This window comes from Xyrauchen texanus, chromosome 28, assembly GCF_025860055.1.
Source record: "Xyrauchen texanus isolate HMW12.3.18 chromosome 28, RBS_HiC_50CHRs, whole genome shotgun sequence".
In the NCBI taxonomy this organism is placed as follows: Eukaryota; Metazoa; Chordata; class Actinopteri; order Cypriniformes; family Catostomidae; genus Xyrauchen; species Xyrauchen texanus.
In genome coordinates, this window is record NC_068303.1 from 9,778,072 (window position 1) to 9,802,895 (window position 24,824).

Below are 24,824 nucleotides of genomic sequence, written 5' to 3' on the forward strand. Positions count from 1 at the left end.
ATATTTGGACGGTTTTGAACATAAGACACACAACACCACAGGATTGCTAATATAACATTAATTATCCTAGTCTTTAGAAGTCTGCTACATCAAAGACCATGTCCCTTTGGATAAAAGCTTCTGCTAAATGACTAAATGTAAAAGACCATAAAAATCCTGAATGTCCTGGAAAATGGCCACAGATAGAAAGCAGAAAGCAATTGTTTAAGGGATAGTTCACACAAAAATTTAAACAATGTCATAATTTACGAACCCTTGTGTTGTTCAAACCATTATGACTTCCTTTCTTCGGTTGAAAACACATGGAGATGTTAGGCAGGAAGTTAGCTTCAGTCACTCTTATCTTCTTTCCATTTAATGTACGTGATTGGTGACTGAGGCAAACATTTTTCCTTATGATTGGTGTTCCACTGAATGAAGAAAGCCATGCAGGGCCAGTGGTGTTCCCACTGTCACTTCCGGGGCTTCATCGTGCCTCCTCTGGGCTTTCTCAAAGGCCAATGGCCTTTGTCCTGCCGATTAGCCTTGGGCCATCCGGGGATTGAGGCGGGTTCAATGTCAAAGGCGGAGTCAATTCCCAGATAGAGTGGAAGTGATATAAAATCTTTAACATTAGAACATATTAGTACTGCCCATTATGTATTTTTGCCTGTGTTCACTGATGGTTCAAAAAACCCTGATTCAGCAGGAACAGGTGCAGCATTTTGGGTTGGGTTGAGGAAGTGTTGACCGATAAGGTTGTAATTTGCTTTGATTCAAATGGCATCCCTCTTAAGCCTTCAAACATTTCAATCATGTCGAAGTGATACCTTGATATATAGTTTTTTTTTTCATATAGATTAAGGCAGATTTAAAATCTGGTACACTTTATGTGGGTGCCAGCACATGTGGGGGTACAAGGAAACAAAAAAGCAGATAAAATGGCCAAGGATGCACTTAAACTGGATAGCATAAATGTAATGGTCAATTTAAGAAGGGATAAGGAAAACATTTTATTCAAGAAGCTTGCTAAAATACATGGCAGAAGGAGTTGGGATACATTTCAGAAATGTCCATAAAATATAATGCAAGACTAAAGTAAAATCAATTATAACTTAAATAGAGAGGATCATATATATCGCAAAATTAAGAATGGGGCATACTAAACTTAATGCAACACTTCACATCACACAACACATGTCTATGTGAAACATGCCAGGTAATGGAAACTGTGGAACATGTTTTAATTAAGTGTACAAAGTGTGAACAGGAAATAATATAACTTATAGGAGAACAACAAGCTTCAGGATGCAGAGAATTCACTTAATTCAATATCTTAAATATCAGATTAGAAACTGGCAGTATAATAAAAGTGATAAGATTCTTGAGAAACAATGGTCTGAAACATATAATATAGGAAATCTTCTTCTTTCCCATCTTCGTCACACTCCAGCACAGTAGGTGGCGGTATGCACCTTTTTAGTTGGTATGCAATCTGCCAGAAAATCCACAGAAGAAAAAGAACTTCCCAGATTGTGTATACAGCGCACAACAGTACAGGTTTTTTTTATTTTTTTTAAAAAAGAAATGTGGGCACAATACAAATCTGTTAAAATGGCCAATGGACAAAGCGGTGCCCAAAGAAATTACTTTCCATGGTTCAGTGAACTTTCATAGAAGGTGTATTGGGACATTGTGCCGCTGTTAATGGAGAGACAACTCGGGACACCATGGCAGTTCTAGTCGGTGAGTTGTCAAAGCTAACTTATCTTTGCTGTTTACATTCGATCTAAACTCAATATTCTAGATAACTAGCTAACATGATACCTCAGCTTGAGCTTCCTTCTTGCTTGTGAAATGGGCAGTGTGCTTGACATTGGCACCGCAGTGGTGTTATTTTTTTCCCCCACCAATATTCCAGCAACTCCCGCTATTGATAAAATTAATAAAAAAGCCAGACTACAGTTTGCAAGTGCACATGGGGACAAAGATCTGCAGAAATGTTCTCTGGTCTGATGAAACATAAATGTAATAATGACCAATGTTATGTTTTGAGGAAAAAGGTGAGGCTTGCGAGCCGAAGATCACCATCCCAACCGTGAAGCATGGGGGTGGCAGCATCATGTTGTGGGGGTGCTTTGCTGCAGGATGGACTTGTGCACTTCACAAAATATATGGCATCATGATGAAGGAAAAGTATGTGGATATATTGAAGTTACATCTCAAGACATCAGCAAGGAAGTTAAAGCTCGGTCGCAAATGGGTCTTCCAAATGGACAATGACACCAAGCATACCTCCAATGTTATGGCAAAATGGTTTAAGGACAACAAAGTCTAGGTATTGGAGTGGCCAACACAAAGCCCTGAACTCAATCCAATAGAACATTTGTGGGCAGAACTGAAAAAGCGTGTGCGTGCAACAAGGTCTGCAATCTTGACTTAGTTACACCAGTTCTGTCTGGAGGAAAGGTTTGCACACACTGCAGGAGGGATTTTGGCCCACTCCTCCACACAGATCTTCTCTAGATCAGTCAGGTTTCTGGGCTGTCGCTGAGAAACACGGAGTTTGAGCTCCCTCCAAAGATTCTCTATTGGGTTTAGGTCTGGAGACTGGCTAGGCCACGCCAGAACCTTGATATGCTTCTTACAGAGCCACTCCTTGGTTATCCTGGCTGTGTGCTTCAGGTCATTGTCATGTTGGAAGACCCAGCCTCGACCCATCTTCAATGCTCTAACTGAGGGAAGGAGGTTGTTCCACAAAATCTCGCAATACATGGCCCCGGTCATCCTCTCCTTAATGCAGTGCAGTCAGCCCTGTCCCATGTGCAGAAAAACACCCCCAAAGCATGATGCTACCACCCCCATGCTTCACAGTAGGGATGGTGTTCTTGGGATGGTATTCTTCTTCCTCCAAACACGGTTAGTGGAATTATGACCAAAAAGTTATATTTTGGTCTCATCTGACCACATGACTTTCTCCCATGACTCCTCTGGATCATCCAAATGGTCATTGGCAAACTTAAGACGGGCCTTGACATGTGCTGGTTTAAGCAGGGGAACCTTCCGTGCCATGCATGATTTCAAACCATGACGTCTTAGTGTATTACCAACAGTAACCTTGGAAACGGTGGTCCCAGCTCTTTTCAGGTCATTGACCAGCTCCTCCCGTGTAGTTTCGGGCTGATTTCTCACCTTTCTTAGGATCATTGAGACCCCACGAGGTGAGATCTTGCATGGAGCCCCAGTCCGAGGGAGATTGACAGTCATTGCTCCAACAGTGGACCTTTTTTCACCAAGCTGCTTGGCAATTTCCCCGTAGCCCTTTCCAGCCTTGTGGAGGTGTACAATTTTGTCTCTAGTGTCTTTGGACAGCTCTTTGGTCTTGGCCATGTTAGTAGTTGGATTCTTACTGATTGTATGGGGTGGACAGGTGTCTTTATGCAGCTAACGACCTCAAACAGGTGCATCTAATTTAGGATAATAAATGGAGTGGAGGTGGACATTTTAAAGGCAGACTAAAAGGTCTTTGAGGGTCAGAATTCTAGCTGATAGACAGGTGTTCAAATACTTATTTGCAGCTGTATCATACAAATAAATAGTTAAAAAATCATATATTGTGATTTCTGGATTTTTTTTCTAGATTATGTCTCTCACAGTGGACATGCACCTACGATGACAATTTCAGACCCCTCCATGATTTCTAAGTGGGAGAACTTGCAAAATAGCAGGGTGTTCAAATACTTATTTTCCTCACTGTATATATATATTTTGTGAACATGTGGAGCCAGAGACAGACTGAAATGAAGGACTTTATATCTCCTTGATTCAGTCTATTATTTATATATATATATAAATTGGCAAATTTATATATATTTTACAAATTTATAAATTATATAAATTTATACAAAATTACATATAAATTATACAAATTTACAATATATATATATATTATTTATATATATATAAATAATCTCCCCACATGTTCAGAAAATGTATTGATGCGGTGCTCGCTCCATTGAAAATGAACGGTGTGCTTGTTTTGAATTACCTCAGTGATTAGTAATTACTAGCCAATCAGGGGCACTACTGAGCAAACACAGAGACTTGCTGCTTTGCCATATGGAAAATCTGCTCTAATGTCAACTGGTCATGTTTCCTCTCTGGAAGATTATGTCGTGTAGTGCGGCGTGATGAGTCTTCCCTATAGCTTCAGCTTAGTCGCACAATGTCAAATGTACCAAGTCGTAAGGGAACGTCTCGTTTATGTAGGTAACCTCGGTTCCCTGAGACGAGGGGAACAAGATATTGTGTAAGCTGGCTGCACTACAGACTTAGAATGTTCTGAATAAGGGACAAGAGCTCATTGCTCGCACTTCAAAGAACTCTGAGGAATGGTGTTTGCATGCTTGCTTTTATATCAGACAAATTCATTCCAAAAAGGGCTGGGCTTAAACACCATAGCCAATTTTAGAATTGGCATTATTGTAGAAAAGTTTCAACTAGGTTGTATAGGACACTCCCCATAGAGTCAGCTTAGTGATGCAATGTCTCGTTCCCCTACTCTCAGACAACCAAGGTTTCATATGTAACTGAGATATTTTAGATATAAAGCGTACAAGAAGACTGCATGTATGGACATTTTTATTTATATTTATTTAATAAAAAAATAAAATAATTATAATGTCATTGCAAATCAAATCAAATCATAATTGTGAATCATAATACAAACCTTCATTTGTGTTCTGCAGAAGAAAGAAAGTCAAGAGTAAAAGGATGAGTGGTGGTGGCGTAGTGGCTAAAGCACAGGGCTGTTAATCAGAAGGTCAGAAGGTCACAGGTTCTAACCCCACGGCCACCACCATTGTGTCCTTGAGCAAGGCACTTAACTCAAGGTTGTTCCGGGTTGTTCCTGTAATAATTGCACTGTAAGTCGCTTTGAATAAAAGCGTCTGCCAAATGCATAAATGTAAATGATGAGAGAATTTTCATTTTGGGGTTCTAATTGTTAATTTGAAATAATATTATTTTTAATAATAAAAAGAAAATTGCAAAATTAACGAATGATAATAACTTTGAAAGAATTGTGCAACACGTTTATATTCTGGATAATGGAGGAGTCAGGAGGCAGCAAACTGTCAACGTGAGTATTTTATTACTCTTCAGCATCGATCAACAAAACTTAAACAAAAAGGCACTCAGTGGCCATGTAATCACACAAACGAGTCAACAATTCTTGTAGCCCACCCCGGAACGGTCTCTCTCTCCCCTACATCTTACCATTGAGATACTATTCAGAGGAAAAAAGTATACAGGCCACAGTTAATTCCCGCCACCTCATTGCCCATCCTTATGATACAAAGTGACAAATTATGTTACATGTCATATATTTAGCTGTATGGAATATAATGTATAGTAAATAGGTCTATCAGTCATATAGGACAGAAGAGATGTGATGCATGTGATAGTTTTATCTTGTCTAATTTTAACCGTTTCAAATTTGCACTGAACTTCGAACGAAGTGGCTGTTGGAATAACTGTGCCCAATTACAGACCATTTGTGAGTAGCTCTTAGTAGCCAATCCAAATGCAGGAGGTGGGACCTGCCAGAAAATGGATGGGAAAAAAATAATGCACAGCGGTGTATAAGGGTAGGTTTTGGGCAACGCTGCCAAGTTGTTGGCTCGATAGTGGGAACGCAGCTCGATTTTGGTCTTGCAGCTTGAGGTCCGAGGCTATTGGCCCTGGCTGGCCTGTTGATAGCACTGGCTCGCACTGGCCCGATAGTGGAAAAGCAGCTATTGATGACGGTTTTATTTCCAGGTGAACTATGCCTTTAACATGAATTGAATTAGAGATTCATCCCTGGAGGAACCTTGATGAAGCCACCAGACTCAAATGCACTGTGGCATGAAGCAACATTGGTTTCCTGTCTTTTCATTATGACAGTGATCGCTCTATTATAGTACCAGGCTATAAGCCGTCAAAAGGCTCATGATGAGGACAATAATGAGCAGATAAGTTGTTGGTTCTAATCTTGGTTTTCTGCAAGCTAATTTGCACTTAACCTTTCAATGTAATACCAACTGCAGGGCAACTCTCTAGACTTGATACTTGACGGCTACGGTGCATCTGGTGTCATTTGGTAAAGAAAGAGAGACCAGTCAATGGGGAGATTGGATTTAACCTGATTTCACAAACAAACTGTTTGAGTGCAGGCTTTGTCACATTTATATTTGCACAGTGAAATTTCACAAGAGAAGGCTTGGGCAGATGTTAAATGAGTGTGAAACATGCAAAAACTAGTTCTGGAAGAATGAAGTAATAAAGAAACTCACTCGCTAAAATTATTTCCTTGTCCATTGTGAATATTCAGTATTAGCTACATACAGTGCACTGACCAAAGAGGTCACATTCGGCCATTTTTGGGAATAGCGGTCTTGGCAGATAACGGTGTCCGATTCTCAATGGAAAATGCTAAATACGGTGTACAATACGTGTTCAAGACATTTCAGAAATGTTGTATGTGTCTAATTGGCTATTATTAACTTCCAAAAGTCAAAGAGTGTCAGTGGACCAGTAGAAAAAAAAATGTCTTTGTAATTTGTACAAATTTAACACAGGCAGTGTCTCACATTTGACCTAGAAATATTGTACAATCTTTAATATTTCTGAATTTACATCATAACTTATATATATACTACTTGTACTTATACCTTACCAATCCCCACACTGTGACAAATGCAGACTGGGTGAACCTTTCTTTTCATATAGCAGAGGCATTTTATCTAAACTGACTTTCAGAACACTAAAGGAAGGCACCGTTTCCCTGGAGATATCCCTTGTGTTAAGTGCCTTAAACACAATTGAGATACAAGTTCTCACATTAACTCTACAATTCAGTCATTCCAACTGAAGATCGAGTCTATGACCTTTCCATTACTCAACCAGACCCTTACCCACTAAGAAACCGCATATAGCTGCCATAATAGTAGCAGACTGATGTTTAGTTCTGTTCTAAAGGGCACTCCTGCAGTCATGTCTGGATCTTAAACAAAAAGGAACACCTTCAACATGCAAGTTTTAACCTGTTTAAAGGAATAGTTCACCCAAAAATAAACATTCCCAGACTTACTTTCTTTTGCAGAACACAAAGTTGAGTAAATGATGAGAGAATTTGAATTTTTGGGTGAACGATTTATTTTAGCCAATGACAGTCCAACTAATAACCGGCAGGTGCAAGGTCACCGTAAACATGTTTTATTGGATAAGCATTAAAATTCATTAAAACATGTTTTCATTAATTTTATTTAAGATGAGTTTCAGGGTAGCACCAATCTAACCAAAAGGTTTACCCCAGGTGCTTTTAGTGATGGGCTTTCACCTCGCAATTCTTTTGCATAGGCTGTTTGGCTTAATGAGTGCATTTATCATTAGCTTTCTGTCTTTTCTGACATTTAGGTGACTGACCTTTCAGTGTCATATTAACTCAGCCACCTTCCCTAGATAAATAATTGATGGCCCACTTAGAGAGCAATGCTGCGTCAACTGTTGTTCCTACAAGCCTATGAGTCACTCTTCGCCAAACCAGCCATCCTTCCCTCCATCTTTCCATCAATGGAAATACTCTGATTATGCTGTGCCAATATAAGGGTCAATGTTGTGACGGAGGAGGACAGACAGCTGGTAAGAGAGCAATTTAAGGACTACTGATGGGGTGGCCCAATGAAGAGGGCATGAGATTAAACTGAAAATAAGGATCTAGTCATGCCAATGTTTGGATATAACACAAATCAAATGTTTGTAGGAATTTAGGAGCAAATTAAACATAATAGTTCTTTAACTTGTTTTTTGTTCTTGAGACCACTCGAAACCATTTGGTGTAAACTTGGCCTTAGTTCAGGCCTCTTTAAAGTCTTGTACTGGCTTGGGTCTGAGTCTTTGGGGGTCTGGTATTATTTTTGGTCTGAGTCTTAGGGGGTCTGTGTCTAAGTCTTAGGGTTTCTGGTATTGGTCTGGGTCTGAGTCTTTGGGGGTCTGAGTCTTAGGGAGTCTGCAATTGGTCTGGGTCTAAGTCTCAGGGGTCTGGTCTTAGGGGGTCTAGTATTGGTCAGGGTTTGAATCTTAGGGGGTCTGGTACTGTCTTTAAATCTGGGATGCATAGATGTTGTTTCGCATTATTGAATGGTAGTTTTTGCTTTACTTTTTGAAGATAATTATGTTAAACTGACCCGCTTGAGCTTGGCTACATTTTCCTCCATAGTCAGTCTATTTAGAGCTCCAGATATTCCTAAGAATGCACCCAAGAAACATGGTGCAAAGCACACCTGTGGACACACAAAAATCAAATCAGATCAAAGTGCAACTACAACTTATCCCACCCTACTTGTCATTCATTTGCAGATGACATGAATATACATCGTTAATCTAGTCAAAATAAAATACCATTACACATACTAATCCAGCCTTATTTTTAATTTATAGACCACTGGCTCACATTGACATTTCTGCTAAAATATGCATGGCACATGTTGAAAGCTATCAATGAGATACCAAGAGATTGCTGAATGCATTTATTATGAGCACACACTAAAAATGCTTTTCAGTCTGAATTTTTCAAAGGACACCCAATGTAGTTATTACAGAAATCATCCTCAACAATGCAGGAACACAAGCACCAATTAAAACCAGACAGAAAGCATACATTTAAAACTTGTAAAGTGTTCACTCTCAGTTATTGTCTTGACAAAAGATGTGATTAAAGTCTATGATGATTGAGACAAACATTTAGCCTAACATTTCCTTTTGTGTTCGACAGAAGTCAGTCAGTCATACAGATTTTGAACATCATGAGGGTGAGTAAATGATTACTGAGTTCTAATTTCTGGACAAACTATCCCTTTAACAGCTAACTGAATATCAAATGACTCAATAACATCTTGATCTCTTTAAAAAACTCAATAAAATGAATTTAATATCCATGGATGACAGCAACCACACACCTTCTCCCTGGTCGATCGGGCTCCAACAGGAATTTAGAAAGTGGGTCTCTAAAAATAGCCCTAGAATCTGTTTTTGGAAAATAAATGTGTGATAAAAGGCTGGCGTTGTAAGTGCTGTTGTTTGGGTTTAATCCGGTGCTGGAGAGAGGGCTTGTCTTGTGTGCCTTTGTCTGCTTCATCCTGTATAATCATTCCACGAATCATGTAAAAAATGACATATGCAAACACTCATTTGTTAGACTGCCAGTCAGGGGATGGATTACTTGCATGAAGGGAGCGCTCAGAAAGGATCCCCAAAAGGGATAAGGCACATAGCAACAGCCATAAATAGCAACACCTAAGCACTTTACATGTGTCTGCATACTCTCAACAAAGAAATGACACTCAATTTTAGAAGCACAACATTCCTTGGGTCTATTTATATTTAAAGGGATAGTTCACCCAAAAACAAAAATGGTCATTTATTCACCCTCATGTTGGTCCCAAACCTGTATGACTTTCTTTATTCTGTGGAACACAAAAGGAGATATACTATTGAATATGTCTCTTGTACATTGCATGCCTCACCTGGTCAACAAGCATTTTTTGGAATGCTGCACTTTTAGTACCGCCTGTGACAAGTTTGTCCAGTACCTTGTACCATCCGCCCACTACTGGACCCTGCAAAAAACATGAACACTTACTTTCTTATACTTCTAAATCAAGTATCTAGAGGGCGACCAATAAATAAAAAAGAAATGAAGAGCAGAATTACAAATTCAGCCAACAATCATGAAAACAAGCTTGGAATATTGAGGTTGTGCCAGTGGTTTCATTTGTTGATGGCATGGTTATTAAAACAGCATGCTGTAATTAGATCAAATCATTTGTGTATTAATGAGCTTTCATTTTGTGGGTTCAGTGTGGTCCTGATTAGTAGACGGATCAATAAATCTGTCAAACAGAGTCTCCTGGGGGTGTTTCAGTCATCATTGACAACTGGATGCTGTCAATTGCCACAGTAAGCTGCCCCCTTGAGAAATGTTGCTCGAAATTGTCAGTCAAATCCTAAGGACTCCTAATGGACAGACTGTAAAAAGTAGAAATAGATCCGTGAGGTAACCATTGCAGGTTACCATTTTTTCAGTGTGTGTCTGGGACACATGTCAGTGAAAAAGTTTTTTTATAATTTGTTTATTAATGAACATGATATGATTATTAATGACATTGACAACTAATCACATTTTCCCCAAATAGTAATGAAAATATATATTTTATTTAAATGGTGCAGCATTTTACATCATAGTAGTATTTTAACTTCAATATTTAAATAATGCTGGTTTAAATAAAATAAAAAAAACATTACAGATTTCTTTAAATTTGCCACTTTAAAAAATAAATATTTTTGTGCATCAGTGCGCCAATAAACACAATGTCCACATATGTGGATTTTGTGACATAATTCTCTCAAAAGTAAAAAAACTAAAAACTTTATAACACATATGTGGGTAATTTCGCTTTGTTTTAATATAAATTGTGTTATATTCTATATTGTTATTACTGAAAAATATGGTTCTATTCATTAATATTAGTAAACAAATTCCTATATTCACGTTGTATTTTCACATTGTGAATAAATGGTCCATCCAAAAGCTGAAAAATGTTGCTTTCAGAGGCTTCATATGGAGTTAGGATGAAAATAAGATGCATTTCGAACTGTTCTGAGACCAGTGCAGACAGACAGCACAATAGAGGTTTAGTCATTCACTAAATAGGCAGCAAGGTAGCAAGGGAGTATCCTATAGCTCTCTATGCAGCTCTCAGGTGCATTCACACCTATAATTTGCACCAAAAGTTCAGTTTCAGGCAGCAGATGATGTTTGGACCACTCAACATGTTTGAGAGACATGGGACAATGATAATCAGTACTTTATAATGTATAATTTTATTTAACATAGTTTTTAATGATTGGGTAATGCTGGCCATTACTTTGAATGAGAATTAATTATGCTAATTTCTGATGTAATGTCTGTAACGTCTCAAAAACATGAATAACCAACACTCCTGGAAACAAACAATTTGATGAAAAAAATGAGCTTTTTTGTAGCTTGGTATTATTATTCCCGCTGTCCACATACACTCACCTAAAGGATTATTAGGAACACCTGTTCAATTTCTCATTAATGCAATTATCTAATCAACCAATCACATGGCAGTTGCTTCAATGCATTTAGGGGTGTGGTCCTGGTCAAGACAATCTCCTGAACTCCAAACTGAATGTCAGAATGGGAAAGAAAGGTGATTTAAGCAATTCTGAGCGTGGCATGGTTGTTGGTGCCAGACGGGCCGGTCTGAGTATTTCACAATCTGCTCAGTTACTGGGATTTTCACGCACAACCATTTCTAGGGTTTACAAAGAATGGTGTGGGAAAATGGTTTAAAGGGAAAAACATCCAGTATGCGGCAGTCCTGTGGGCAAAAATGCCTTGTTGATGCTAGAGGTCAGAGGAGAATGGGCGGACTGATTCAAGCTGATAGAAGAGCAACTTTGCCTGAAATAACCACTCGTTACAACCGAGGTATGCAGCAAAGCATTTGTGAAGCCACAACATGCACAACCTTGAGGCGGATGGGCTACAACAGCAGAAGACCCCACCGGGTCCCACTCATCTCCACTACAAATAGGAAAAAGAGGCTACAATTTGCAAGAGCTCACCAAAATTGGACAGTTGAAGACTGGAAAAATGTTGCCTGGTCTGATGAGTCTCGATTTCTGTTGAGACATTCAGATGGTAGAGTCAGAATTTGGCGTAAACAGAATGAGAACATGGATCCATCATGCCTTGTTACCACTGTGCAGGCTGGCGGTGGTGGTGTAATGGTGTGGGGGATGTTCTCTTGGCACCCTTTAGGCCCCTTAGTGCCAATAGGGCATCGTTTAAATGCCACGGCCTACCTGAGCATTGTTTCTGACCATGTCCATCCCTTTATGGCCACCATGTACCCATCCTCTGATGGCTACTTCCAGCAGGATAATGCACCATGTCACAAAGCTCGAATCATTTCAAATTGGTTTCTTGAACATGACAATGAGTTCACTGTACTAAAATGGCCCCCACAGTCACCAGATCTCAACCCAATAGAGTATCTTTGGGATGTGGTGGAACGGGGGCTTCATGCCCTGGATGTGCATCCCACAAATCTCCATCAACTACAAGATGCTATCCTATCAATATGGGCCAACATTTCTAAAGAATGCTTTCAGCACCTTGTTGAATCAATGCCACGTAGAATTAAGGCAGTTCTGAAGGCGAAAGGGGGTCAAACACAGTATTAGTATGGTGTTCCTAATAATCCTTTAGGTGAGTGTTTGTGGATATCAATTTGTAGGAAAACTATTTGCTATAGAATATTTTTTATTTTTTTGCTTGTTTATTAGGTGCTACTAGTTACAAATCAAAAAGGGAAATGGAAAACGCACACAGGGTCTCAGGCGGTAAAGAGGGGTGGGGGATGTGTTTACCATTGACCTTTGTTCGGGTGTAAAAGGAAACAAATGGGCACAAATTGGAAAAATAAATTTGTGTCTCTGTGTGTGGTTCAAACAAGTCTTGAACCACACATTCAAATATCCACAAATACAGACTGTACATACACACTATATATCAAAATGTAAAATGTTACTTTATATAAAATTGGTAAATTTCACATTTGTAAATTAGCTATTAGGTTGGTTGATTGATGATAAGAGTGTTTGTTGGGGGAACATGTGCAAACTGTGTTTTCTGAACTACAATTTAAAGAGCTAAGTGATACAGTGTTACTTGATCGATAAAAAAAATATATATATTATTTTGCACATGATGTTCAAATGATATCACAATGCAAAAAACTCGTAAAGGCTCTAAAACTAGGCTTCCTTTTGTTTATGTCTTATTTTTGTTCTTTGGATTTTAGGGTGAAATACAGTATGAAACGGACATGTTTTCATGAGATTCACCCATATGATGATGCATATGAGCATTTTTACAAACAGTTTTCTGAGAAGACCTCCAATTGTCATGTGTAAATGCATAGTGAATATAGCTGTATTCTATTAGTATAGTCTTTTTGCTATTTTTTTCAGTCCTTTTAAAATGATTAATACTGGGCTTCTGTTTAATTCGGTTGATTGGGCAAGAACAGCTCTCTTAAAACCATTTGGGCATGTGCCATTGCCATTGAAGTTCTGACCCGTGTGTTCACCCTTTTGTTCTTACAGCAGTGAATCAGTATTTACTGTGCTAATAATAACGACTAAGGTCTGATGTTTAAAAGGCTGAATCAAGTGTGCTCTGGCTTGTAAAAGCTTTGAATCATACAGGCCATTTGCAGATTAGGCCTTGGACAGAACTAGTGCATTAGTGCTTTGTGTATGTGTGTTACAGAAAGAGAGAGAGGAAGGGAGGAGTACGACATTTAGTGATTGTGTCAATATGTCAATCATTGTGTCCTGCTGTGCTATTTGATTTCCTGTTCCTACAAATGACACCCCTACACATTTGTTTTGCAATGGTCGTAACTTGCCAGACTTGTAAACATGTGCATTCACTAACATGTTGCCACAAAGACGTCACTGCTTGTAAAGTTTTTACCAACAGCTTAATCATAGCTGTACTCAGTCTCAGACTCAAGTGCAGGGAGGTTTAATTGTAGACATGTTACGGGTTTTCATGATTCTAATGTAAAAAAAAATTGTTTTATATCAATTTGTATATATTTTTTTATTATTATTATTGTATTTGTTGTATTATATTGATATCTTCTTCTTATTATAATTAATCATATTTTTTTGTATTATTCAACGTAAACGTTTCCAGACTATGCGTCAACCCTGTTTTAACATTAACTAATGGATCATTCTATAATTTAAAAAAAGACATCCTTTAAGGAAGTAAACTCTGAAAAAAACTCTGAAGTTTCCTCTTCTTTATCACAGTATCCCTATCTTATATGGAAACCCTGTTACCATAGTGTTGTACAATAAAAAAATATTTGTGTTACGGAAAGTGAATGTTTGTAGAAATGTAAGCATTAAATTCTCTTTCTAAAACACATTGGCGTTTTAAGCAAAAGATTGGCTAACTGAATGGTAAAACCTTTGATTATATTTTATCACAACATAAAGCAACATGTAATAATTACTGTGCTTGCAAGTCCAGAACTATTTTGAATTTTTTACATTTATTTTCCAAAATTAATTCAGTTTAAATTGCATAACATTCAGATCTTTGAGTTTTATATGTGCCATCTATTTGTTTTTTTTAAATAAACTTTTAAGAAATGTAAGATTAATTATTGAAAATCTCCAATTACAAACATTGTTTTTAAGATCGCCACACCAATTCTAAACAATGTAATATATGAAATCTGAATTGAGATTGACCTTTTTTTTATTTCTTCTTTTTTTACATCTACTTTACAATGCAAAGGAGGCCCAGATGCTAATTTATGTGTTATGTGTTGATTCTTGAAATGGCACAATGCAATTAATTAACATTTAAGTACATTCTTTGTAATGATAGAATGTTTAAAATATTACAGAACAATTTTTTTTAATGTGGGTCCCTTTGCTCTAAATTTAAATAAAACTAGTCTAGTGTAACAATGCTGGAAGACCTCATAAGACTCAAATGTGCAAATGGAAAAGAAGCACAGAAAACTTACAACAAAGAAGAAGCCAATGCTCATCATCTTGGCGGTACGTATCATGCTGTGATTGGCCAGTCCACGCTTTTCAATCAGCTGCTGGGAGATGACATCGCCCACTCCCACCAGAGAGCCTGGAAGAGAGGGAGCCAGAATGAGGGAGCTAAAGGCTTCCAGTCAGGCATCTGTTTGTCCCCCAATTCCCAGTGTGAGGTAAACATGCCAAGGAGATTTGAAAGGAAAATGTCATTCAGATTTTTGCCACCGCATTCCCTTACTTGCATATCTACAGAGTGATACTGAGTGACGAAGACGAAATGTTAAGGATAACAAATCCTGACTTTTTGTACAATTGTAACATTTTCATAATTAAATGTGTGAATTTCTTTATTTTTTTTTTACCAATTCAGACAACATGTACTGACATTACTTCCAACAATTACAAAGCTTATTAAAACGTAATTCTGCATTTGCTGTTGTAGTTAAATGGCTGTAAAGACTTAAAGGAGCCATCCAGTCACCCCAAAATGACCTTTAAATGTAACATTGTAAATTTGTCTATAGAGCCCCTTATGAACACCATGGGTGTTTTTTCCTAACAAGATGGACAGATGTTATCCTGTAAAATACAATTAGTGAGACAAGCCATGAAACATGAGAACACTTTGAAAAACCTGATAAGGTTTCTTTTAGAATTAAAACCAAACTCTAATTTATTAATCAAAATCAGTTAAAAAAAGATTAAATGGTCTAATTTTAATAATGTGCTGCCAGAGAATACAGGGTAAAATTCATTAAGGCTGCATAATGAGCACATTTGGACCATAAATTATGTTTTACAGTATTCAAAACAGATTAAATTCCCTTAATTTTGTCTGTACTTTAACCACATCATTCAAAATACATGCTGCGTACATACTGCTGCAAAAGGAAAATGTCAAATGTACCTGGAAAAATAAAAAAAATACCAAAACAATATATATGTAGTGTTGAATGACATGTCACATTGAAACCAAACAAGTATTTTCAGGTGAGATGTCTCCTTATAAAAGACTGACTTAAAAAGCCTTCAGACTGATGTATGGACTTATACATAAGAGTGCATGTATAAGGGAATTTGACCTAACATGTAATGAAAAAAAAAAGACAATGCACTTACTTCTGGCAAAGAATTGTTGTGCCAAATGTAAACCAAATTGTTCATGCAAATGGTGTTTTACTCAGTCAAATGTGCAAAGTGAATGTCTTCATCAGTAAATGCGAAATACAGAAATGTCTCAAAATGAACCATATGGATCTATACTATATTTAAATATATTGGAATTATTTAACTGGGGCCACCTTTTTTATATTGAGTCTTATGAAGTGACTCACAAAATACATATCTAACTGGGCAATCCCTTGAGGATCCTTAACAATTTTGCTATTCAAGACCCCAAAAATAAGTAAAAAACATTTTCAAACTTGTATGTTAACAAAAAGGAAGAATATGATCTCCTATTTATCTCCTTCAATTAATCAAACTTGTAATTTTAATGTGGAACTATTCCATGTTCATTTATTCAGTCCTGCTGTGTGACACCTCCACATTATAGAAGCTTTACTTATTTGTGTGGATACAGCATATGGTCCAACATTTGGAAACAATGTGTCAAAATAGCTTAATACCTTGAAATGTCGTGTGGTGACATACTTAACTCCATTTAAATGACTTTAAACATAATTTTTTTTATTGTATTCTAATTACCATGTAAGCAGTTTTTATTACATCATATTAATTGAGGGACTACATTAAATATTTGTACTTTAAAAAAATAATTTAGCACCACAGGCCCTTTGAAATTAACTAGTGCTAAAAGGTCAGTGTTAATATTTGTTGTGGTTTTGAAGCTGGTATTGAAATTGTCAAATTTCACTACCGACTACTGAAATGTTGTTATTGTGATAATGAATAGCCTTTATCGTACATGGTAGATCTTGCTGCAATAACATGATAAAAAAGTAGATCTCATTACATAGAAGTGTGAGAACCCTTGCTGTAAATTATGGCGATGGAGGCTTTCCTTTATTTGACTACCATACACAACATAAAATAAATATATGACAATAGCCTCCTCCCCTACCCAATGCAGTTTACATTTCAAATTCAAGGAAATCTATGGTTAAAAATGTCAATAAATGTATGATTATGTTAAATAATCGAAATCTCAATATTGACCAAAATAATCATGATTATGATTTTTGCCATAATCGAGCAGCCCTACCTCAAATTATTCCTTTTTTTGTGTGTGTTTAAAAAAATAAGCATGAGACCTGTCAACAACCCAAAGTTGTGAGAGTATGTGTGTGTGTGTTTGCTCGTCCATTCATCGTTGAGGAAACGCTGAATGAACAGAGGCTGTTGCATTTGATTGATGGATGCACTAGACTAGATAGACTGCAGCCCATCATTTTCTCCCCACTTAAACACACACACATACTGTGTGCCAATCACATTGATAGAGCTGCTTCCTCTCAACTGCTGGAAAGGTCATAGGTCTCTTTTCTCTCCACACTTCGATCATCTACACTCAAAGCAAATAGAGGCATGCATTATGCATGTTTGCATAAACAGAGAGCTCACTGGATATTGACAAGTATCGGAAATCCAAAATGAATACAAACTTCAATAAAAGAAACCAAAACCATAGGAACCTTTCAAAGGAACCTTATTCTTTTATGCATGTGAAAATTGTCATGCCAAAGATACCAAAGAGGTGAAGAAGAATCCATTTAACTCCATATTTCACCAGATCAGATAGTCAGTTATTCAAACTTGTGTCACCCACGAGTTCCACTGCTCAATGTGTCCGAGCATTCAGCATATATAAATCATAATTAACATCTTTTCTGCAATTTGACGGCTGATAGACTTTGTAACATTCCACTCTTTCTACTGTAATTTCTGGTTCAAAGGAACATCAACCATAAGCACGAAGAAGGAAGCAAATATGTTTTGTTTCTTACACAACAGACATTGCTCAAAGAATCCACACAATAAGCCTCAATATACACTCACACAAATGTGGCTGTAAAAGTACACATTATATCAAATATCATCTACTATTCTGCTGCAATGAAACCTGAAATGTAGACATTCTCTTCTGTGGTGTAATGTAGTGTGCAGCAATTGATCCTCAAACAGGTGCATCAACTTTTGATAAGTGAGGTCATTGTCCAAAGCAACTTGGCAACAACTGGGAACTGCTTTACATTGGCAAGCTGGATAGAAAAGCCTCTATTGTACACAGCAAGCCATAGAGGGAGAGCAGATGAAAATGCATCAGAAAGGAGAGTGCTGGGAACTCTGGTCTCTCTCCAGCAGGTTGTTAACGGGCACAGCGGGATGAGCCCCAACATCACCCACCAGCAGAGAGACTGTATCAAATTCAATCAACCCCACACAAACACAGCGGGTGAAGCCTTGGAGAGAAAAGCACTGAAGGACTCTCCGATCGAGTTGTATTAATTACAGCCTATGAGCACTGGCCTTGCGCTCTAGCACAAACACTGACATGGTGACTCAGTGTTATAACATGACTGAGCATGCAGACACTGGACTGAAAGTGTAATGACTGATGGTACCAGCAGTGGGATAGTGAGACTTACACAGATTAGATGATTTGTTTCTTCATAATTAACAAAGTAAGGAAGAAGTTTACAAACATCTGAAGTTACAATTCGGTAATAAAGATCTTTAGCTTTCTATAGATGTATAATAATTTGAAAATAATGGATGATCCTATTGGTATAGGCCAATATTAACAGGGTTTTAAATGATTGGATTCTGATTATCGGCATCAGTAATTAAGTCACAATTAGAAGCAGAAAATATAGAGCTAATTCAAACAGCATATATAAACTGCCAGGCCAAAAAGTCACCGTTTGGATTTAAATAAATAGATGCTTAAGTCTGCTTGTGGTCAGTCCAGATTTACCCCATTCCAAAGCAATGGGCGCGTCAGGTAAGAAGGGAAGCACATGAAGCGATGTGCTAGTCATACATCGTTTTTTTTCTTCCCTGACAACACAGGCATATTCCAGGACAACAATGCAAAGATTCATCAGGTTCAAATTGTGAAAGAGTGGTTCAGGGAGCATGAGGAATCATTTTCACACATGAATTAACCCCACTGAAAGTTTTGGGATGTGCTGGAGAAGAATTTACGTAGTGGTTTGACACTCCCGTCATCAATACAAGATCTCGACCAAAAATTAATGCAACTCTGGATGGAAATAAATATTGTGACGTTGCATTAGGTTGCAAATCGAAACTATGCCACAAAGAATGTGTGCCGTAATCAAAGCTAAAGGCGGTCTAACGAAACATTTGTGTATGCAATTTTGTATTGTATTGTGTAGGCAGTTAAAAAAAAAAAAAAGTTAAAATAGTACAGACCAGTAATATTAGTGTCACAGTCTGTCTCCCTCAAGTCTTCTTCAATGACTCATTTTGAAGTTTTCCCCCAGACTTCATTTCCCATAGTGCACTGCCCTCATCACTTCCATCTGTTTCTTATTATCCTCACCTGTATTCCATTCCCTCATTCGCTACTTTTGTATAAATATACTCTAGTTTTACCCACTACTTTGTCAGTCCTTTAAGTGTTACGTTGAGTTAGTGAAGTGTTATGTTACAATTTATTGTTAGTTCCACTCCAGCGATTATTTCCACTCCAGCAATTCTTATTAAAGGATTTAAAGAATCTGCTCCTGCATCTCCTCTCTTCCTCTTCCACTCCTAGACCTCAACGTTACAATTAGACATCATATCAGCCATCGGCCTTGACATGTTAATATTTATCTGTAACTGTGATCACCCAGCTATTAGAACAAGATGATATCGGGGTGCATTCTCAGCAAAACAGCAAAGAAACTGCAAAAATAGTTCAATACTGCCCATCATATTGATTCTCAGCCATAATAATTAGCGGTATAGTATTATATGGTATGTAACTGTGATTAGGCCACTACTGGAAGTAGATCATATAAGGGTTTATTTTTCCATGATTCAAAATGTCTATTTAAAAAGGAAAAAAACTGGCAGAAATTTTTCAATACTGCGCTTCATATCTGTTATCAGCCATAATATAATACAATATTGTACTATTGATAATGGTGATTAGGCCACTACTAGAAGTACAGTGCTATGAAAAAGTATTTGCCCCTTCCAAATTTCTTATATATTTTTTTATTTTTCCATACTAAATTGTTTTAGATCTTCAAACAAGATATAACAAAAAACAAAGGCAGCCTGAGTAAACACAATATACAGATTTCAAATATATATACATTCTTTAAAAAGTTATCCAATACCTATAATCACCCATGTGAAAAACGAACTTCCCTCTTAAACGTAATAGCTGGTTTTGCCACCTTTAGCAGCAACAACTGCAACCAAACACTTTCAATAACTGGAGATCTGTCTTCTACAACACTGTAGTAGAATTTTGGCCAACTCTTCTTTGCAGAACTACCTTAGTTCAGCCACACTGGAGTTTTCGAGAATGAACTGTCCGTTTAAGGTCCTACCACAGCATCTCAATTGTGTTCAGTTTTAATTAGGCAATGTTTCTCAAGACTCTGCAACACAACCAAGTGCCTGGTAAAACAGCAAAACCCCAACAGTGAACCACTGAATCGAACCAGAGACTATTTAGTAGAGACGGGCCACATCTATTAAAATGAATGGGAGAAATTGGAACACCAAACGGATGTAGAAAGGAAGTCCTGCCTTACAGATACAGATCTTTTAGATACAAATATTGAAAATGCTCATTAGCTTTACAAGCTGGGAATTTTTTATTTTAGCATTATCTGAGGTAAAGAAGTAAAATTTATGATTCCAGTGTTGTCAGATTTTATTGCTAATTTGAAATATGTTCTTTGAACATAATCTTGACCAACAGTTTTTGAGATTTCAGTGTTTTCCCATTCAAGTAGATAGGAGCTGTACTGTCATGACAGGAAATAGCCTCCCGAGAGCATTCCAAAGGTGGCCGACAGTGGGCTGGCTTGCCAAGAAGACCCAAACACAGCATATTACAATTTAAAAGTGAGAGGAAGTTCATCCCTACCCCCCTACCTGGAAGGATGAATTTGACTGGGTGCGGTACGAGGAGGAAGGCGGAATAATGTTCTGCACTGTACATCGGATGCATACGAAATGGACTTTACATGTAAGTTACTCATTAATTTGAGTTGACTAGCTGATTGACTAGGCAAGACTATGTTCTCAACTTGGAAAATAAGAGGCTAACTGATGACTGAGAATGAGATGTTCACTGTAGCTAATGTCATTAATCACACTGAAACTGGCAGCTAGATTGATTGGTTATATGTTGCTGAGATTGAGGCACACTAGGCCTATTTTTGCTATACGTTAAGCCATCTTTCATAACTGTGATTTTAAAGGAATATTCAGAGTTTAATATATGTAATCATGAGCCTAATATAGGAGTTTCAATATATAGCCAGCAGCCATATCACCCTGTAGCTCAAGACTGGTCGACCACTGAAGCCAAGCAGGGTTGAGCCTCCTGGGGAGAACTAAGGTTGCTGCTGGAAGAGGTATTAGGGAGGCCCAGCAGGAGGTGCTCACCTTGTGGTCTGTGTGGGTCTTAATGCCCCAGTATAGTGAGGTGAATGCTATACTGTAAAAAGGCACCGTACTTCGGATGTGATGTTAATCCGAGGTCCTGACTCTCAGTCGTCATTAAAAAAAAATCCCTTGGCACTTCTCGTAAAGAGCAGTGGTGTAACCCTGGTGTCCTGGTCAAATTCCTCCCATTGGCCCGTCTCAATCATGACCTCCTAATAATCCCCAGCCATTAATTGGCTCAATAACTCTACTCTGTCCTCTCCACCAACAGCTGGTGTGTGGTGAGTGCATCCAGGTGGATTCTGCACATATGTGGTGGTTAAGGAGAGTCCCCTGTTCACTGTGTAAAGTGCTTTGAGTGTAGTGTCAGAAAACTATATAAAATGTAACATGAATAAATGAATGAATATGTTAAGCTCAATCAACAGCATTTGTGGCACAATTTTGGTTATCACAAAAAATAATTTTGACTCGTCCCTTTTCTTTAAAAATGTGAATTTGGGGTTAAATTGAAGAACTTACAACATTTACATGTATTTATTTGGCAGACGCTTTTATCCACATGTATTTATTTGGCAGAGTCTTTTATCCAAAGCGACTTACAAAAAAGCAATAATACAACACAAGAAATACAGTTGAAGACAGAAGTTTACATACACTTAGTTTGAAGTCATTTAAACTAATCTTTTAACCACTCCACAGATTTCATATTAGCAATCTATAGTTTTGGCAAGTCGTTTAGGACATCTACTTTGTGCATGACATGAGTAATTTTTCCAACAATTGTTTACAGACAGATTGTATCACTTTTAATTGACAATATCACAATTCGAGTGGGTCAGAAGTTTACATACACTAAGTTAAGTGTGCATTTTAGCAGCTTGGAAAATTCCAGAAAATTATGTCAAGCCTTTAGACAATTAACTTATGATAGGATGTGTACTGAATATGAGGTGTACCTGTGGATGTGCCTGTGCCTCTTTGCTTGACGTCATAGGGAAATCAAAATCAGCAATACCTCAGAAAACAAATTGTGGACCTCCACAAGTCTGGTTCATCCTTGAGAGCAATTTCCAAATGCCTGAAGGTACCACGTTCATCTGTACAAACAATAAAATGCAAGTATAAACACCATGGGACCACGCAGCCATCATATCGCTCAGGAAGGAGACCCATTCTGTCTCCTAGAGATGAATGTAGTTTGGTGCGAAAAGTGTAAATCAATCCCAGAACAACGGCAAAGGACCTTGTGAAGATGCTGGAGGAAACAGGTAGACAAGTATCTATATCCACAGTAAAAATTGACCTATATCAACATAACGTGAAAGGCTGCTCAGCAAGGAAGAAGTCAATGCTGCAAAACTGCCATAAAAAAAGCCAGAATACAGGTTGCAAGTGCACATGGGGAGAAAGATCTTACTTTTTTGAGAAATTTCCTCTGGTCTGATGAAACAAAAATTGTAACTTTTTGGCCATAATGACCATCGTTATGTTCAGAGGAAAAAGGGTGAGGCTTGCAAGCTGAAGAACACCATCCCAACCGTGAAGCATGGGGGTGGCAGCATCATGTTGTGGGGGTTCTTTGCTGCAGGAGGGATTTGTGCACTTCACAAAATAGATGGCATCATGAGGAAGGAAAAATTATGTGGATATATTGAAGCATCATCTCAAGACATCAGCCAGGAAGTTAAAGCTCGGATGCAAATGGGTCTTCCAAATGGACAATGAACCCAAGCATACCTCCAAAGTTATGGCAAAATGGTTTAAGGACAACAAAGTCAAGGTATTGAAGTGGCCATCACAAATCCCTGACCTCAATCTGATTGTGATTTGTGGGCAGAACGGAAAAAGCATGTGCAAGCAAGGAGGCCTGCAAACCTGACTCAGTTACACCAGTTCTGTCTGGAGGAATGGGCCAAAATTCCAGCAACTTATCGTGAGAAGCTTGTGGAAGGCTACCCAAAACGTTTGACCCAAGTTAAACAATTGAAATATATAAAAAGCTGAAATAAATAATTATCTCTACTATTATTCTGACATTTGACATTCTTAAAATAAAGTAGTGATCCTAGCTGACCTAAGACAGGGAATGTTTTCTATTATTTAATGTCAGGAATTGTGAAAAACTGAGTTTAAATGTATTTGGCTAAGGTTTATGTAAACTTCTGACTTCAAATGTCCATCTTAAGGAGACTGTTTCACTAGAATCAGAATAGTATTATGCAAGACAGATTAGAGTGTAACAAGAATATATATTATAATTTAATTATTTTTAATGAGTGAATGGTTGTGCTCATGGAAAATATGTTTTAGCTGGGTTTTTTTAGCTTTACAATTGAAGTGAAAGGGGCCAATTTTTGGAGATTTTAAAGAGAGAAATGTGAAGCTTATAATTTTATAAAAGCACTTACATTAATTCTTCTGTTAAAACCTCTGCATTATATGAGATTTAAAGTTGTTTAAATTGTGTTTTTTGCAAGATTACAGGTTATGGCATTACATCATCATAGCAACAAAGTTGTAAGTTGTATATAAATTTCAACAGAAAAGGTTGGATTGTACAGGACGCCATGCGAGAAGCAAAGTGTGAGTGGCAGCTCTGCGCAGTTTTATTGTTTTCATGCTATAATCCGGTGAAATTCGATATACCCAGCTACACATTTACTCTTTGAGGCAATCATGGTAAAAAAGTAAAAAATCCTCATGCTCCGGAGCCATTAAAAGACACGTCAGAGCTTTCATCTTGAACACAGGTCTGCAGACCGGGGACTCGATTTGGATGGTGTGGCCGGGGAAATTCAGCATCAACTGTCCAACATGTCAGTGATGCTATGATTTCGCTGTAATATGTCGATAGATTATGCCGATGGAAATAAAATTCTCTGAGTTGGTAAGAAGAGTGGCAGATGTTCAGAAACGGATCGATAATCTGGAGTCATAGGAAAGGGAATTATCCGCTAATTTGCCCGCAACCAAAATAGATGTGGAAAGCATTTTGGAAAAATTGGAAGATTTGGAAAATAGGAGCCGAAGGAGCAACATATGGATTGTTGGAATTCTTGAGCATGAAGGCAGAGATATGGTGAAATTCCTAGATTCTCCTTGAAGAAATTTTTGCACTGATAGAAGATCGCTTTTACACTGATGTTCCTGGCCAGATTGAGAATAGACACTATGGATGACTGCAAAATATATACATGCCCACACAAAGGATGTCTTTTATAAAGTGGACGGAATGAGTAAGTCATGGTGTATTTTTTATTTTTTTATGCAGCCTCCGAGTGAATTTGACTCTTAACTGTCCGAGGAACCAGGACAAATGTTTTGTGTCTTTTTGTGTTGATTCTGCCTAGTGGCTGGATTTTGTTTTGTGGAATACACTGCTTCGAGACAGTTGTGGATGAATCGTTCCTTGTGCTTATGACGCCCGTTGGCTGGAGTTTTATTTGTGGAGCATTTTTGCGTGACATTGTAATGATTACGTCATCTGCTGTGCTCGTGGACAGCCAGCTCACTGAACACATGTTTGTCCATCCAAG

The 24,824-nt window shown here is 37.8% G+C and overlaps 1 protein-coding gene across 1 annotated transcript in view; it reads right to left on the reverse strand.

The window, feature by feature from the left end:
- mpv17 (mitochondrial inner membrane protein MPV17) overlaps positions 1-24,824 on the reverse strand; it is a 37,294-nt gene that overhangs the window by 5,675 nt on the left and 6,795 nt on the right. The window contains exons 3-5 of the mRNA XM_052095400.1: positions 14,664-14,779; positions 9,546-9,638; positions 8,208-8,303 (exon numbers count right to left, since the gene is read on the reverse strand). Coding sequence (XP_051951360.1) covers positions 8,208-8,303; positions 9,546-9,638; positions 14,664-14,779 — 305 coding nt within the window. The remainder of the gene's footprint in view (positions 1-8,207; positions 8,304-9,545; positions 9,639-14,663; positions 14,780-24,824) is intronic.